Source organism: Antrostomus carolinensis, unplaced genomic scaffold (assembly GCF_000700745.2).
Source record: "Antrostomus carolinensis isolate BGI_N321 unplaced genomic scaffold, ASM70074v2 scaffold9888, whole genome shotgun sequence".
Taxonomy (NCBI): Eukaryota; Metazoa; Chordata; class Aves; order Caprimulgiformes; family Caprimulgidae; genus Antrostomus; species Antrostomus carolinensis.
Genome location: NW_010333719.1, coordinates 23,090 through 41,542, shown reverse-complemented (window position 1 = coordinate 41,542; position 18,453 = coordinate 23,090). Strand labels below are relative to the sequence as shown.

At 36.4% G+C, this 18,453-nt stretch overlaps 1 protein-coding gene across 1 annotated transcript in view; it reads left to right on the top strand.

Moving 5' to 3' along the window:
• Positions 1 to 384: 384 nt before the first annotated feature.
• Positions 385 to 18,453, top strand: part of LOC104529613 (multidrug resistance-associated protein 1-like) — a gene marked incomplete at its 5' end in the record, with an annotated part of 30,936 nt that continues 12,867 nt past the window's right edge. Inside the window, 14 exon segments of the mRNA XM_010173961.1 lie at positions 385 to 542; positions 1,586 to 1,763; positions 3,445 to 3,696; positions 5,323 to 5,388; positions 6,002 to 6,139; positions 8,965 to 9,111; positions 10,338 to 10,422; positions 10,538 to 10,604; positions 12,155 to 12,281; positions 13,662 to 13,838; positions 14,375 to 14,542; positions 15,591 to 15,777; positions 16,866 to 16,935; positions 17,865 to 17,925. Coding sequence (XP_010172263.1) covers positions 385 to 542; positions 1,586 to 1,763; positions 3,445 to 3,696; positions 5,323 to 5,388; positions 6,002 to 6,139; positions 8,965 to 9,111; positions 10,338 to 10,422; positions 10,538 to 10,604; positions 12,155 to 12,281; positions 13,662 to 13,838; positions 14,375 to 14,542; positions 15,591 to 15,777; positions 16,866 to 16,935; positions 17,865 to 17,925 — 1,881 coding nt within the window.

The window sequence follows — 18,453 nt, the reverse complement described above, 5'->3', positions numbered from 1 at the left end:
ATAAAATTGCTGTAAGCCTGCTATAAATGATAACACATTTATGTTGAAACTTACCTCTGTTTTCTGATACAGTTTTTTTGACCTGTGATAATCACTGGAAGATTAAATTATTTTCTAATTATATTCACGTCTGATTGGGGCAACCCTAGAAATGATATTTATCCTTTCCTGAAAGACTACTAGCCAGGCTAAGTAAAACCAGACTTCATTTCTTACCCCAAAGCTTTTCTTCTAACTCTAGGAAATGCACTTCTTCACATCATAAGGACAGTGATGGCTTTAGATGGATGCCGTTAGCATTACATATTTGATATTTATAAATGTGAGTGAACTTCAGAAATATTTTTTTCACTTAATTCTGTACATATTTTTGTAATCTTGCAGGCTTCTTACATCAAAAGAATGCTATTTAAAAAAACAAGTTTGCATAAACCATCTTTGATTTTGCCATTATGGCAAACATTTAAATTTTTATTGATTAAAGTTGCGTTTGTGAAAGTTACAGCTGACAATCTGGCTTTCCTGAGTCCACAAATAATGAAGTAAGTTTTTAATATGTCTCACTTTATGTTCAGAGTGTTACAGTAATAATAAAGCTAGAGGGTTACCAGTATCAAAACCAAACTAAGCAACAGCTTAGATGTGTAAAGATTTTTTTTCACCCCCCACCTCAGTCATTATCTGAAAATTATTTCATGAGGGAAAGCTCAAAGAGATCAGGAATTTCTTAGCCAAAGGACTGAGACAAAACCAGCAGAAGTTCAGTTTCACAATATCATCTTTAAGTATTTAATATACTTAAATATAAAATAAAATGTTAAGAAAAACAGAGTACCAAGATACTTAACTTCTCTGCTTTTTTGTCAGTATTTTTCCATCTCTATTTTTAAAAAGCCCTCTTAAATATAAAATAATATCTACAGCTTCAGCATTAAATGGAAAACTGCAGTGACTCTCTTGTTATCATGTTGTTGGTACCATGAGGTTGATGGAAGTGGCTTTTAGAAACTGTGCTTACCACAGAAGTGTTAAGAATTTATCAAATCCCTGTGTGTTTATGAAGAAAAGTTAATGAACATAATTATTGTTAATTTCTAGACTATACCCTGAATTTGTGTAATCCTGAACAGAACTGTTAACCATAAAATAAGTTTGAAGACATCACAGTTACTGGTTATTTAAAATAACTTTTTACTATCACAAAAATAAGAATTTTCCTCGAGATTTTTTTTCTCTCTCACTTTCATGGTTGATAGTTGCAACCCTTTTGAGTACAAATATCTAATTAATTTTTATGTTTTTTTCTTTTATGCCATTCTTTATTTGTACTCCATTGTCAATGAAATCAGCAATTGCACATTCCTGTCTAGAATTGTATTTGAGAATTGTTTCTAACATAACAAATTGGAGAACACAGATAAGACCTGTGTTTTTTAACATTGTATTTCTTTGTGACGTTCCACCATATCTGGATTTAAAATGGAATTAATTAAACAAGTTGCCAGTATGTCAGTGTACTGAACTTTTAATTGTTAGTTGTTGACTTAATGCCGAGAATTTAAACTTTATTTTCCTTCATTTTCAGAGCAATGATAACGGTCAGTGAAAATCATCCTAGTTCATATGGGAGTGGATATGGCTATGCTATTGCCCTGTTTTTTGTAGTTCTCTCTCAAACTCTTCTCCATCAATTATACCAGCGTAACAACATGCTTCCTGCAGTCAAAATCAAGACTGCAGTTGTTGGCCTCATGTACAAAAAGGTAATCATGTATTCTTCTACTTTTCTTTCAAAACAAGACCTAAAATAAATACACAGAGTTAAAAGACAGTATGCTTACCAGCATGATAAAAACTCAGGAAGTTATACACTGGTGACAGGCTAACACAGAATCAGAATCATAGGGGTTGGAAGGGACCTCAGGAGATCATCTAGTTCAACCCCCCTGCCAAAGAAGGTTCCTTACACCAGGTTGCACAGGAAAGTATCCAGGCAGGTTAACAGATTGTCTTTATATTTTGATGATTATTTATTGATAATAATTTGGAATTTCAGCAGTTTTTCTATTATAAGATTCTAATCCTGAAATTACATACTTTTGTCAGCCACCTATAGACACATAGTATTGATATATGTAGAAATTGAACTCTTCCTACTTTGATTATGTGTTAATTTCCAAAATTTACAGAATGAACTGGGAAAACTGTTTAGGTTTGATGTCCAGGAAGACATAAGGGTGTATATGATCACTGATTTTTCTGTATAGTCGTAGTGAATATGGGAAGCTGAAGTCTGCCATGTTATCTCCTTTGGAAGTTGAAGTTTCCCCCCTGATTTTAGTGAAACTGATTTGCTGTTGAGTTGAATGCCCAGTAGGTTTGTTGTTTTTCAGATATTTAAAGGTGGCAAACTCCTGTGGAAATCTATCTATAACTTATCTCCACCTTTAATAAGATATGCTGAGGTGGCAGCATTATTAGCTAAGAGAAATGCAGGTGCTAATAATGTAGAAGTACAAAGCATAAAAATGTTTACTATGTTGTTAATATGTAGCATATGAGAAGCTGTTTCTCAGTGCTGCACCTTTAGTTCACTTTGTTATGAACACGACACTAGTATTTTTACTGCAGTATTTAACTATTAAGTGCAAGTTAAGGAAGCCAAAAAATAATCCAAATGTGAAGTGAATTACTGTCTTTGTTAATTTAAAATACAATCTCTTTTCTAAAGAGAGTCAAACTGATCTTTTGACATAAACTTATCAGGTATTTTCTGAAACAGTACAGAAAATTGTACTTCTAAGTTGCAAATCAGTTAAATAAAGGAATTAATTCTCTCAAGTCATATATCAAGATACGTCAGTATATCAGATCAGAAACAGGGGAACAGAGGCAGGGTGGGCCTGTCTTCTGGCAAGTTTTCACAGCTACAGAGTAGAGATAGAGCTTTTTCCTCTCTGAGTAGAGTGGATTAGAGAATGCCAGGTCAGACTGTACTTTGCATGTGGGATGGATATTGGAGTGAATTGCTGCAGCACTGTCTTGCTACATGCAGGAGTTTCAGGTGACAGTGGAAAAATGTGGGGCATTAATATATATATATATATATAGAGAGAGAGAGATTGTGTGTGTGTATGTGTTTGGGTGTCAGTCCTGAGACACCTCGTGCTTGTGGTGTCTGCCTGCCACACTGAGATTGTACGTGTGCTTGCTGTGAAGCCTGCTGTTGCTGGTTCCTGCACTGGGAAGTTCTCTGCTAGGCCAAAGCTGAGGCTTTCTAAGCCCTCTTTGTGCCATGTTGTCCTGTTTATTTACTATAAAGAGTTGCAAAGTCTGTTTCACTGAGTTCAGCTTTACTCTAATTATTGTCCTTTTAGCTTCTCCTGGGCAGCTAAACCCATCAGAATTGTTCATGTGTGTGACCTCTGTATTTTCTGTTTACAGGCCTTAACTCTAGCAAATTCCTCACAACGAAACTATACAACTGGAGAAATTGTTAATCTGATGTCAGCAGATGCTCAGCAACTCATGGAGCTAGCTGTAAACATCAACTTGTGGTCAGCATCTTTTCAGATCATCATGGCTGTCGTCTTTCTCTGGAAAGAACTTGGCCCTTCAGTTCTAGCAGGTGTTACAGTGCTTCTTTTGGTTATACCTATAAACGTGCTCATTGCAGCCAAAGTAAAAAGACTGAAGGTGAGATATTTAAATAAGCATAATAAGGAGAGATTAAGTTGTTATAATACAGGAATGAAGGGGGAGGTAAATTATGCATGTATAAGAATACTATTAGTACGTCTAAATTAAACCCAAGATGAATAAACAATGCCAAGCTGCAGCTGTTTTTCGTTGAGAGGGGAAGCATAACTGCAGTAAGAAAGCCATATGTTTGACAGCCAAACTAGTATTTATGTTGGACACCTACATTTTCATTATACCGAAACAATACTTTTGTATTAGTCAAAATTACTGTATGAGTCAATTTAGGAAATAGCTATGTTTTTGCATATTACATGAGTTAATTCCATTAAATAAGGAATTTTGTAGGATTATGGCCCTCTTCCACATTTATTATTCAAGCTAAGCTGCTCACTCAAATTTAGCACATTCTACTGAGATTATGGGGATTCCCATAGAGGTACTGCATGTGTTCTGATTTCTTTTCTGCTTCTCTGATGCTACAGTTCTCTTGGCACTGTTTTGCCTGTTACTATGAACATTTCTGTGAACTCCGCTGAAAAAAAAAAAATACTACAACCCTAAGTTTTGCATTGGGTCGTACAAGGCAATTATTTGTCTCTGTCTTATTCTGCCCCTGATGATGCAACATGCAGTGAAGACTCTAGGTCGCCATTAATTCTTTTGCAAGGCTGTGACAGTTTAGAGGCATTGAAAAAAAAACAACCTCCAAACCCCTCTCACCTCTTTTGCGGGTGAGGTGCAGCAGCTGCCTAGGCACTTGGGTCCCTACTGTGGTATAAGAGAGAAAAAATACAAAGGACAATAAAATAATTACGTGTTAAAGTTTACAACTTCTTCTTGTTTATGAATAAGACTCAGAATATTAAAGAGGCTGTTAATTAGTATTTAAAAAATGTGAGATGAAGAAGATCCTGTGTGTAGCATAGGAGTGAGAATAATTTCTGTGGTTCTTTGATTAGTTCTTTCAATAACAATGTATTAATCAGTAGCAGAGGAAACTTTCTTCCAAACTCCTGTGTATATACATATATATGTATAAAGTGTAGATATTCATGTATGTGTGTATATAGTGTTATTATAATATATTATTATTATTATTATTGAGTCTGTATTTACCTGCTTTGTGATTTTGAAATTTAAAACCATATCATCATTCCTGAACACCCTGGGAGCTGGAAGCCTGTTAAGACTCCCTATCCCTGGAGGTATTTAGGAGTTGTCTAGACATAGTGCTTAGGGACATGGTTTAGTCGGGACTTGTCAGTGTGAGGTTAATTATTGGACTTGGTGATCTTAAAGGTCTTTTCCAATCTAGGCAATTCTGTGATTCTCTGATTTTAATTCAATGTGAAGAAAAAGAAAAAAATACAAAAGTTGAAATGTACTCTTTAAGATATTTTAGGGGAATAAAGTGATTTTAATATATTTAATCCTTTATCCTATCTTTTTTTTTTTTTTGTTACATATATATCTGAAAGTAGTGTAACTGTAGTGCTAGCATGTTTTTCAGCAAGGTAAAAATAGTATAAAAGGTATTTGCTGCCTACAGTACACTGCGTATTTTACTTTCCAAATTTTTTTGCTCATTGAAAAATGAAAACATTGCTGTCTCTTAACCAGAAAAGCTAAATGAGGTATTCGGATCAGCGAGTCAAGCTACTTGGTGAAATGTTACATGGAATAAAGGTAATGCCACAACTAATAAGGGTTTTGCGCTTTTTTCTTAGGTTGTAAAGATAGAAAGTAAGTTACTTAAAAAACTAAAGTTTTATGAATAATATTTCAGCTGGTAATGAAAAAAAGTTTAAAGAGAAAACATTTTAACATAATGTGTTTAAAGTGGTTTTGGATAATATTTATTGTTTTAATTTGATTATTATCCATGGTGCATTAATTTTAGTACCACATTTTAAGTGAAAATATAAAAAAGGTTAATAAATGTCTGAAAAACCTTTAGCAGAGTGAAATTTTAGCATAGAAGAAAAAAACTTTTAAATTTGTCTCATTTTTGTTATTTAACAAGTTTTGAAATAAGCCAGCTCATCATTTATGATACATGAGGGACAAGTTGAAATCTGAAGAATAAAGAGTGACTAGAGTGTATCTTCCATAAGAACAAACTAATTTAGAGTTATCTCAGGTCTTGCTTTCATTTGTAACACATTCAAATTTTTGCAGTTTGGCATTGCATTTTGGCATTGCAGAGTATTTGAAAATGACATTTGGAGCTTAAGCTTATTTTCTGAAGCATGGTCACTGTTTTTTTGTTTTATTAAAATATGTTTGTTTAATTGTCTAGATCCTCAAACTTTATGCATGGGAACCTGCTTATCAAAGGAAGGTCATGGGCATTAGAGAACGTGAAGTGGATGTTTTGAAGTCATCTGGGTATCTGACGACTTCCTCCATGCTAACGTTGACGTGTATCCCTTTTATGGTTTGTTTTATAAAAATATTAATTCATGCAGGACTGTTTCTCATGTTGCCTACTGCTGTAGTAGCTGAATGGCTCACAAATGTTGCCTCACAGAACCATTAAATTTATCAACACAATATATTTGATTTCTTAGATTCTAATAGCATTTATCATAGAATCATAGAATGGTTTGGGTTGGAAGGGACCTTAAAAATCATCTGGTCCCACCCCCCCTGCCATCAGCAGGGACACCTTCCACTAGACCAGGTTGCTCAAAGCCTCATCCAGCCTGGCCTTGACCACTCCAGGGAGGGGGCAGCCACAGCTTCCTTGGGCAACCTGTTCCAGTGTCTCACCACCCTCACAGGGAAGAATTTCTTCCTAATATCTCATCTAAACCTACCCTCTTCCAGTTTAAAGCGATTTCCCTTTGTTCTATCCCAAGCTGCCCTTATAAAAAGTCCCTCTCCAGCTTTCTTGTAGTCCCCCTTCAGGTACTGGAAGGCCGCTATAAGATCTCCCTGGAGCCTTCTCTTCTCCAGGCTGAACAGCCCCAACTCTCTTAGCCTGTCCTCATAGGAGAGGTGCTCCAGCCCTCAGATCATCCTCGTGGCCTCCTCTGGACTCGTTCTAGCAGGTCCAGGTCTCTCTTCTGTTGGGGGCTCCAGAACTGGACACAGCACTGCAGGTGGGGCCTTACGAGAGTGGAGTAGAGGGGGAGAATCACTTCCCTTGACCTGCTGGCCATGCTTCTCTTGATGCAGCCCAGGATATGGTCGGTCTTCTGGGCTGCAAGACTCTAGTCATGTATATGACTCGGTCTTCTGGGCTGCAAGACTCTAGTCATGTATATGACTAGAGAAGAGTAAGAGAGATTATGAATTGACCAAGCTTTTGAAGACCACTGTTAGAAAGTCAGAAACCAAATCCAAAGCTCCTGAATCTAATTTCACGGTTTTAATTTAATTTCCTACTGTTTTTATTGAATAGGAATCAACTACCTTTTTTATACTCCTCCTTTTTAAGTTTTAAGGGAATGCATTTTCGATCTGTAATTTTAGCTGTTCCTTCTCAAACACTAAATCTCTAAATACATGAAAATGAAAAAACAAAAAAATAGGAACCAAATTAATCTTAGCCTTGTTTCAGTGGAATTCTATCAGGAATACATTCAGATCTTTGGATCTTTAAATCCCTCTTTTAAACTCCATCAGAAAATAAATGGAGACTTCAGAGCCTTGGGATGACTGATAAGGGATTAGGAGCACAAGTAGTGTGCTCCTCTATCCTTCCATTTGCAGGGAATGATGAGGGAAGAAACAGGAAGAGCCAGCAGATGGATAAGTGTCTCTGAGCCTGGCATCACTAGCAGAATTTGGGGTTTTTTGGTCATGGGTCAGTCTACATGACACCTGGCCTGCTGGCCACAGACTGGGTACACCTGTCTCAAAGGGGAAGAAGGTTCTTTGTGCAGGAGTTAGCAGAATTAGGTAAGCTGGGAGTGGCATGCCAGTGTTTGTGGGATGGCGTGCTAGAGAGGTCCTTCAGTCTGTCATCTCAGTGGAGGTAGGGGATGGAGATCCCTGTGGCAACAAAGACACAAGAGTTACTGATGTGTTAGAAACCACGTAAGCACCTGCAAACAATCACATAGGAATTAGGGCTTCTCCCCCCAAAAGGTGGCCCAGCTGAAGTGCATTAACACCAATGCACGCAGCGTGGGCAACAAACAGGAGGAGCTGGAAGCCATTGTGCAGCTGGACAACTATGATATAGTTGTAATCATGGAAACATGGTGGGATCACTCAGACAACTGGAGTGCTGCAATGGATGGCTATAAACTTCAGAAGGCTCACAGGGAGGATTAAGGCCATTCAGTCTGTAATCTTGGTAATAACTAAAGTATTTGAAGCGGTGAGCAAGAAAAATTCAAAGTTTGAATTAAATACAGTGAAATAATCAACTTATTATTTAGGACTTTCTTAGGAGTCCTTCTACTTTATGACTAGCTTAGTTTAGGATTCTTAGTTTAGTTTAGAACTCCTAAACTCAGCAAAATGCAGAAGAGATCCTATAGGACAGGTTGTTAAATTTAGGCTTTTCTGGGTGATTCTGAAGGCTTGAGTATCTGTTGTGTAAGAGCCCAGGTTATTCTCTGATGACTACTGACTAGATTTTTGAAAAAAAAAAAACAACCAAAAACCCTGAGTAGTCAAAATAAAAATACCTGCAGTAAATAATTCTGTTTTATGTCCAATATGATAGCAATAGCAATAAGAAAGAAAAAAAAAAAAAAAGTTAATCACAGAATCATACAGAATCCCAGAATGTTGGGGATTGGAAGGGGCCTCTAAAGATCATCTCATCCAATCCCCCTGCCAGAGCAGGAACCTAAATGAGATCACACAGGAAGGCGTCCAGGTGGGTTTTGAACGTCTCCGGAGAAGGAGACTCCACAACCTCCCTGGGCAGCCTGTTCCAGTGCTCCATCACCCTCACTGTAAAGAAGTTTCTTCTGAAGTTTAAGCATCATCTTTGAGTATTTTCAAAATTAAGAAATCAGGTCCTAAGATGGGAGAGTTATTTCATATAGTTTCATGTGTATCTGGTTGCATCAAACACAGTAGCCATTTTTTTTGCTCACTAAAATGGTAGTATTCCTGCACTCAGTATTGCAGCTATGCAATAATTTCCATGTGCAGCAGTTACAGAGTTCCTGTTTATACCTGAGCAGAAGTGGGATCCTACACCTTTCAAATGCAAACAAAAATAGTATCTGTGTATAAATACTAGTTATAATGTGATTTTGCTTATGGATATATCTTTTTCATTTTTTTATTTAAAAGGTCTCACTGGCTACATTTGGAGTCTTCTTTCATCTGGACAAAGAGAATGTTTTAACAGCAACCAAAGTTTTTACATCTATTTCTTTGTTTAACATTTTGTGACTGCCTTTGTTTGATTTACCAGCCGTGATCTCTGCTGTAGCCCAGGTAAACATATTATGAACAAGTGCTATAAAAGGCTGATGTTTATACTCTGCCATGTTTCATCTATTTCTAGGATTAAGTAATTATTTTAAGTTATATTTTATTAAGATGAAACCGCACGATGTTCTTATGGAATAAGAAGCATGGAGGCTGTTTAAAGGATGTCTCTCAGTAGAATGAAAATTGGGTAGCACACCTAATTGTGACAGCTTTCTGTTTCTCACTTTTCTTCCTTCAGTGGACTGTACTCAACTTCTGCTCCTACTCTCTCAACTTCTATTCTTCATAGTCCACTGAAGATAAAGTATGAACAATTTGGGCTGCACACATTTAAACCATTCAGCCATTGTGATATGTTGGAGCCCTTGGCACCGAGTAGGGCAGACCCACTGTGGAACTACAATACTGTTTTTGTCAAGTCACCACTGAAGGACATAGAGAAAAAAGTAGAGCTGCTGAGGATACCCTATCAGCAACCTTCAGTCCCAATGGTACCCCAGTACTGTTACCATATGAGTTGGGAACTTGCATCTTTTAAGACTCTGTTACAGGTACATTGTATGAGCTACTCATGAACGTACTCTGTCACAGCCTGTACACAGCTCAGCTTTTTGTGAGGAAGGGGACCACTGTGAGCAGATACTCGTCCTGATTCATTTATGGTTAGTTTACTGTAAGATCAAAACCTTGTCTTTTCCTAAGGTTTACTTCTAATAGCTTAAAACTTAGCATAAATATAAATTAATTTCAATTTGTCATAGCACAGTGATGGAAATCTCATGATACACTCACAGTAAAATGTTGTCTTTTTTCATTATATGAAGAGAGAGTTACTGTGTGCTGTTTCTTAAAAAAAAAAAAAAAAAAAAGCAAAAGTGTTTTCACCACTAGCTTATGAAAACAAACTCAGAGGAATCAGACATTCAAGGATTAACTATATCTTCTAACATTGGATCTGTCAAGCGTGCTGTGTTACTTTATAACTACCAAGTAGTAGATCCTCAGGAAAAAAAATACACTTACTTATGACTTTAGATTGCTTAGTATTTTAAAGAAAATAATTTTAAAATACCTAAACACATTTTTTGTCTGTCTTCAAATAAGAGAAGGAATATGTCTTTTCATATTATCTAGAGGGTTTTAAACACTATTAAAAAATTTAGGGATCACAGGCATGTTATAAATATTTTTTATATGTGTATATATATATATATATGTTCATCTTGCAGACCAAAGTTTCTCTGAGCCGTTTAGAGAATTTTCTGTGTGCTGAGGATCTTAACCCTGAAGATGTCAATACAAACTACAGTGGAAGTAAGCAGTAGTTACTAATTTTTAATTGGTCATGAGTTTATATGGATGATCATTAAGAAACTCAACTGAGGGGATGGACTAGCAACTCTTTGCTCTTTTTTCATCACTGCAACAGGTCATGCTGTTGGGTTTATTGGTGCTTCTTTCTGCTGGGAAAAAAATGGCCTGCCAGTCTTAAAAAAGTAAGATATTTCATACTTACTTTTATGAGCTTCCTTGGCAGAATGTGATGTCTGTAGAGATTTGTTCAGGTTTAATGCCTTCTAATTCAGACTAGTTCATGATGTTACATACCAAAAAGAACATAAATTATTGTTTCCAGAGTATCTCATGTAATCAGTGTGCTCTGGAAAGTCAAATCTGGTCTCCCTGATGCTCCAAGAGGAACCACATAAAAGTGCATGTTCCCCAGCATAGCACTGTGTAAGTGCTACAGGAAGCCAGTGCTCTTCTTCCTTCTGAATTCATTCTTCATTCCTTCTTTCCTACCACCTCTCTCCTCAGTTTGCATAAGAAAGATTTAACTGCGATATCAGTTTTTCCTGAACTGCATTTGGGGACCATTAACTGTCAGGATGCCCTTTTGTCTGTATAGCATTTTATATTGCCTACAAGTAAGCTAAGGTGGCTTATGCAGCTTCGCATTGAATACTGATCTTAAAATTGGGCTGTGGTTTCCTTTGGAAAGAACAAACAAAAAAAGTTTGCTCTTCTCACAGTGGTCTCTGTTGCCTGAAAACACCCTTCTTTTTGCTTGTCATTTCTTAAGGTATTTTTTAGGTGTAAATTCAGCTGTGTTTAAATTGCTATGCAATGAACACATTGGAGGGTTAGTAAGAAAATGGAGTAACCAAGCTCTGGAGTGGTATGGAGAACCTATTTGATGAGCTCTATACAGCTGTTAAATTTTACTAAGGCAGCTGAAAAGGTTACAACCCACTCAATCTAACCCTCTCACCAGACTGTCTACCCTATTCCTCTCAGGGCTTGGGGGATCAGTTCTCGTAATATGGCATTGAGCACCCACATCTCAGCCACCATAATCTGCAGTTTAGTATCCAGGTGTGAGCTGCCTTCAGCACCATACACAGAATTTGGTAAAGTCTGGTATAGTCTCTGGGTACAGCCTTTCTATACGTCATTTGTGCTCCAAGCTCCAGTCTAAAGGGACTGTGCTTTTCCTAGAGTAGGGCCTTCAAATCAGAACACAGATCCAGATAGCAAAGAGTACAGATACAGAGAGTGGCTTTCCTTGTATCCCAAAATTTATGAGTACATATTGTACTTATTTTGACAGCAAAATATGCAGATTATGAAAAGCAGCTTTTATTTACCCAAACAGCTATTTTTTTCCTTAAGAGGGATAACACACACTACTGTAGATTCTACCTGAGAAATCTAGCAGTGGATTTTCAGAGTAACATGGAATGTGAACCACAGGTATGCGAAGAATCTGGTAAGACCACTTAGTGGTTAGACTGTGCCCCATTTGATTTTTATTGTGACCAGATGAAAGCACAACCTCTTAACTTCCAGACAAATAAATTTATACTTAAAGTCATTATTGCAAGTTTCTGAATGGTACATAGTCAAAAGATGTGCAAACTGAAGTACTAATTTCTCATCATTTTGAGGGTAAAATAGAGTATTTCTTTCTTACAGTGACCACAACCCGTACATGGTGGAGTATTTACAAGGAGGATAACTAATTTGTCTTCCTCAATATTTCCAGCTTGAGTGTCAGCATTCCTGAAGGCTCTTTAGTTGCTGTTGTGGGACAGGTTGGATCTGGAAAGTCATCTTTTCTTTCTGCTATTCTTGGAGAAATGGAGAAACTTGAAGGAACAGTTCAGAGAAGAGTAAGATTATCTGTGTCTCCCTGCCCTGTCCACTCCTCAATACTTAAATTAAGCAGAACTGCTTTTGAAAGTGCATTTTTATGTCCTCAACTATTTACAGTTGTAGAAATACTGGCAAAGGTAGTTCCATCTTCTTAAATCTTCAAAGAAAAGTAGCACAGTGACACTTTGTTAACAATTTAACAATTTATCTTCGTTTTCGACCTAAGTGATTGCAAAGCTATTTTCATTTTTTTATAATCTCTATAATTCAGTGCAAAAAATCATGAGTGTTTAAGTTATGTATTGAGCCTAAACATCTAATGGTTGCTATTTTTGAACAGCTGTCCTAACACAACCCATTTGGAGCAGCTATAAACTGGTGTAGAAGAGTATAGTCTTTCTTGCAATGACTTACATGTAGAGAAGATACAGGATATGGAAACAGATGAAAAGGCTGAACTTTAGGCAGAGATAGAATTGAGGTGCTGGCTGTCCTATGATAGGAAACCCTGTAGTTTAACTTGTCTTGTAGTTACCTGGAGCAATTAAAATCCTCATCACAGAACAGAGGTTAGGGAAGTTTTTAATAGGTTATAGATATAGAGGAAGTGAACCTCTGATGACAGGCTACAGTGCTTGAACTAATAAATATTCGTTAATCAGGTTGTAAGTGGATGTGGCAATGTTAAAAAAAGTGTCTTGGTGTTGAAAATAAGTGTTGAACAAGAATCCACTCCTGTGGAAATCTAGTACAGTATCCTGTCACTGTTAGGGATAGGGGAAGAATATAAAGTTGAAGTGTTTGAATCTGAGTAGTAATCAATGGGAAAAAGATCAGCTGCATAGAATCTAATAAGGAAGACCTATATCCAGCAAGTGTATCTATACTATCATTTTGTTGTAAAATAATAGATTCTTCCAGGGCACCTAGCTTAATGTAAGAAAAGATCTAGGAGCAGTTCCAGTTTTCATGCCTATCCTGTAAACTTATTTCTAATGGCTGACATGTTCCACAGCATGTTACGTAAAAATACAAACAATTATACTGTATTTTGTTATATACCTAATACAGACCCATTTTGCTGCATATAAATCTTAAAATGAATGACTGTTTGTCATGGAGATCTTTCCCTGAAAGACTTTGTTCAATATATGTCCCAGCTGTGTCAGTTTTATTCAAAGTATGTGCTCTTGTAATGGTTATAGGCAAGCTGTTAACAGAAATTTTCAACAGATTGTTTTTCCTACCTGACTTAGTAAAAATATTAACAGTTTAATAAGTTTTGGAAGTAATTACTGGTTACTTTGAGGTAAAGCTGGAATTTCAAATGTATTTTTTAAATGCTATTTTTATGCTCAGAAAGCCCAAGTAAAAAAATTGTTTCCAATTCTTTTGAGGGTTCAGTGGCATATGTTTCTCAGCAGGCTTGGATTCAAAATGACAGTTTACAGGAAAATATTCTCTTTGGTGCAAATCTAAATAGGCAATACTATGAACTTGTTTTAGAGTCTTGTGCTTTACTACCAGATTTGGAACAGTTACCAAATGGAGACCAAACAGAGATTGGAGAAAGGGTGAGAATTTGAGGTGTCAGAAATGATACAACATGTTATGGCTTTTATGTTTTTATATATTATCTATTTGATAATTTACAGTGATGACTAATCAGTGCTCAGCCAAGTACAGCTAGCCCATCTCCATACTTAGTTTGCTTACTTTGAACTTAACTTCTGTTTAAGCTCTGAACTCTCATTAATTTTTAAAATGGCTCTTTTCTATATAAAAGTTTGAGTTAGCCCTGTCCTGTTCTCCAGAGATTTCCTCTTTACTGTGAAAATGCCTGTATGACTGTAAATAAAATTATTTTAAAATTTTCTCAAGTTTACCCATTTTCTCTTGCATTTACCCATTTTGGAGTGAGACTTTAATCAACAGAGCCCAAATTTTGCTCTAATTACTTGAAAATCCAAATGTTACCTTTCTATTTTCATATCTAGTATAAAATTTACTTTGATTACCTGAAAAAAAAAATGACAAGACTGAGTGTGAAACACTGGTCTTCTTAGTATTTTGTATTTAAATGTGGATTATTTTGGCTTTCTTTTCTTAGGGTGTCAATATAAGTGGAGGGCAGAAGCAGAGAGTGAGTCTTGCTAGAGCTATGTACAGCAATGCTGATTTGTATCTTCTGGATGACCCTCTATCTGCTGTAGATGTACATGTTGGGAAACATCTCTTTGAAAAGCTAATTGGCCCTTCAGGTCTCCTAAAAAGCAAGGTAAAGTGGGGTAGCTTCCTTTCAATTTGGAGATGAACTTGTAAAATAAAAAAGACACAGTAGAAGTCCCAGTGATTCTGCAAAAGCTCATCTCGTGTGTTGATGAAAATTATTCTGAATAAAGAGGCTAAATGAAAAGCAGAGCTGATTGTGCCAATTTAAAGCTTATTGTGTAGACATAGCACAGACCTAAAAAACGATTGAGAGGTGGGCTGAGCTGGGAGTCTGAAAGATTCATATGGTATTTGCTCGTTTCTTTGCTGGCAGTTTTTGACTAGTGCTGTGACCTGCATATAGAAGGAAAGGTGGAGCCCCTTGTGGTTACTCTTGATGCCTCACTGCAGTGAATAGGTTATAGCCAGTGTAGGTTATAGAAAGAAAGGCTTCTTGTTGAACAAAGAAATTCCTAGAGGAATCAGAAGGAATAGATTCTCCCATTTAAAAACTGTTTATGTGGGAAGGTGAGATAGCTTGTAAGAAATCTCTCCTCAGTGTTATGAATTAGTACAGATTATTCCCACTGGCTGATGCCTGCAGAACACATGTATTAGTATGAAATACTTACTATTATGAATACATTGGTTACTATGAAGTAAATGTCTCTTCCTTTCCTCTCTCCCTTCTCCCTTTTCTCAATTTACCTGCTCCATGGGTTGTAAGTATCTGGCAGAAGCAAGAACTCCAGTAATGGCAGACTTGTGAGCAGATTTCAATATTGAGACTATCAAACTACATGTAGTATATTAAAAGCTGTAGTACCTACCTCTTGTCTTTACAACCTAATCTAACCTATTCCTGAGCAGAAGATACACATTAAGAAACAGGTAAATACAAGTAATAGCAAGTAGCTATAAGCATAAAGTTTGACATTACAACTGGCAATTAAAAGAATAGTGTAGTAAAGTAGGCAATAATAACAGTAAGAATAATAAATAAATGAACAGCTGCCCAGAAATAATCGATTATATCATTCCAGCTATCATAACATAATGTCTACTTTTAATATATGCTTTGTATTTATATGCTAAAATGGAAACTATTGTGTTAGACTTGTATATTGGTGACTCATAACCTAATGCTTCTGCCTCACACTGATCTTATAATAGTAATGGAAGAGGGCAGAATAAGTCAAATGGGGACCTACCAAGAACTCACTTCAAAGAGAGCCAGTTTTGCTGAACTTAGTGAAGTCTTCAGTGCAGAGCGTACAAGTGAAGAGAAAAACTCAATGGAAGGTGAGAAAATTTGTATACTGTGTTTTCTTAGTATTTCTTTTCATTCAAGCTGCTCAAAATATTCCTCCTCCCCTTCCTGCAAATTAATAGAATAATTGCTGGAAAATGTAAAGCATTCCTGTCTATGTTTTGGTATAGAATTCTAGGTTATAAACTGAAAAAAAAAAAAGATAATAAAAAAAAAATAGGCTTTAATGTCTTGAGATCAAATGGTTTACTCTTTCAACTAATGAATGTATGAAAAAGCTGCCTTCTGCAGCTGTTTTCTACTTTTACTTGCTGTATCATTTGCTTGGTAAAGTTACCTGATTCTGCTAAAGATTTATCACCCATTTCAAATTGATCTTGCATTGTCAACGATTATGTCCTATTATATTGGATGCTTCCCATTTCCATCACTTTAGACTGCTGTAAGCATGGAGCACAGCAGAAGGAGTAGGAGAATATGGTCCATTTGTATGAGAAAAAATAACGAAACTTGTAGTACTCTTATGAAATACTTCCAGCCAACAGGTAGACAGCATAAACAAATAGTGCATAGTACCTTAAAAAAGCATACTTGCAAATCATTCACATGGATTGGAACTTAACTTACTCCTGTACTTGAATTGTTCAAGGTGTGCTCTTTATAGAGTTGTGGGAAAGACATAGGACCATTGTCAATGCAGTCTGTTTGACCCATTTTCATCATGTACTGCAGGAGATTAATTGTGGTTATTTAATTTTAAGAGAAGGAATCTCTGCATATGACACAGAAGCGTCCTATAACAGATAAGTGGCTGCAGTTGTTTATAACACTGGTTTTCAGTTAGCTTAGCAACTCTAAATTGAGCCTGTAGTAAGTACAGTGTACAATCTGCTAGGATTATTAATTCAGGCCCTATACTGGAGCCAGCACTCTCAAATGCCTGCTGGGTTTGATGGGGAGCAGTGGGAAGATAGAAGAGCAAATTTGCAAAAGGCAGCAGTGGGCAACCTTGAGTTAGCTGTGTTGGGATGAACGTGTGAGATAGCCATGTAAGGACACACGTATTATTCATGAAGGGGAACCAAAGTAATAATTTTTCTTTTTTTTTTTTCTGTTATAGTGACATCTTCGAAAGAAGAGGGACAGTGGGGCAGGAATCTGCAAGAAAGAGAACTGCTAAAACATAAAGAGTAAGTATTTTTAAAAAATTAACTTGCTTAACTGATGTAATGCTAGAACAACCTGTGCCACTATGCTTCACTGTGTAAACATGAGTTAAGCCTGAATGCCTTTAGCAGTTGGCTGGAGAGCGTGTTATCTGAAGCTTATTTTCTGGTTTCACTTTATAAAAAAAAAAAAAAAATGCAGTTAATGTGCTGCATGAGTTCAAGAGGTCCAGTTCATGGGCTGCTTCCACTGTGTGAACCAAAGTAGGTTAGGCGGGAATGAAGGCAACTTTCAGTAGACCAGCTGAAGTTGCTGGTGTGGATGCACCCACAATTTCCTGACAGTTTGACTTCCTGGTTTATTAACAAGTTGTTTATGCTCTTTGTTTTTCCCCTGTAACATTGATTAGTCTTTTTTGACCTTTATAAAAACTTCTGGGCTTTCAAATAGTTGAATGATCTCCTAGGTCAATTTGTAAAGCACCGTAGTGGTTTATTTGCAGTGGTAGAAGATACAGCAATGATGGAGTAGAAGAGACTCAACCTAGCAAGTTCAGATAATGTAGGATACTTAAGCTTAACCACCCTGGTCTAGAAGTAGTAGAATTTGATGTGTCAAATAGCAAGCCCTAATCCTAAACCCAGACAAGGGCTGAGGCCCAAGTTGCACCACACATAAGTAAAGGCGGTCTTATGTCTCTAGCTGATGTCTATGGAGGGCAAGCTCAGTTTTATCTACATGTAGTTACACAAGAACTGAAAAGGACATATCTAGTGTTGTCTTCTGACCAAAACATAATTCTAACAACAAAAATAGAACAACTGAGGACAGTTTATGTCTCCATAGGAAAAACTTACAAGATTTTATAGTATCCATTTTTGCTTAGGAATAAATGAATATATTCTTTGTGTGATGATTCACAAGAAGATTTGGAAGTATTTCTTGTTTGCAGTTCTTCCTTTGATCAATGGAAAATACTCACTAACAATAAAGAAAAAGTTGCCACTGGTGGTGTAAGTATTGCTAATAGAAAAGGCTTTGGCATTTGTTTTTATAAAAATGCATTATTTTGCAGTTGCAGTTTTCTGTTTAGTGTTAAGGTTGTCTGGCATCTCATTATTGAATTTAAAATAAATCTTACAGGCTTTTACCAAATCTTAAGTATGTAGTCTGAAATTTTCTATTCTGAAAATCTGTTGCTGTCTGTATTTTCATATTATGTCTAGTCTTGCATATTTCAGAAAGAAGAAGTTTAAAAAAGCTTTTAGAAAAACATTTTGTGTGCCTTACTTTTAGGAAGTTTAAATACCAGTATGCTGGAGCGGAGACTAGAAATTTTGCATGGTAATACTGCTGCAGTATTGTTTTATGTTAAAAGCACACTTTCTGCAGTCTCCATTTTAAAAATCTAGTTGCTAGGGAGAGGGAAAATAACAAGTGAAGCAGAGTGTGGAGAAGCTCAAAACTTCCTGGGAAACTATAATTTAATTAAAATAAGAATGGGGGGGTGGAGGGGGAAATTAAGTATGAGTTTCTAGCAA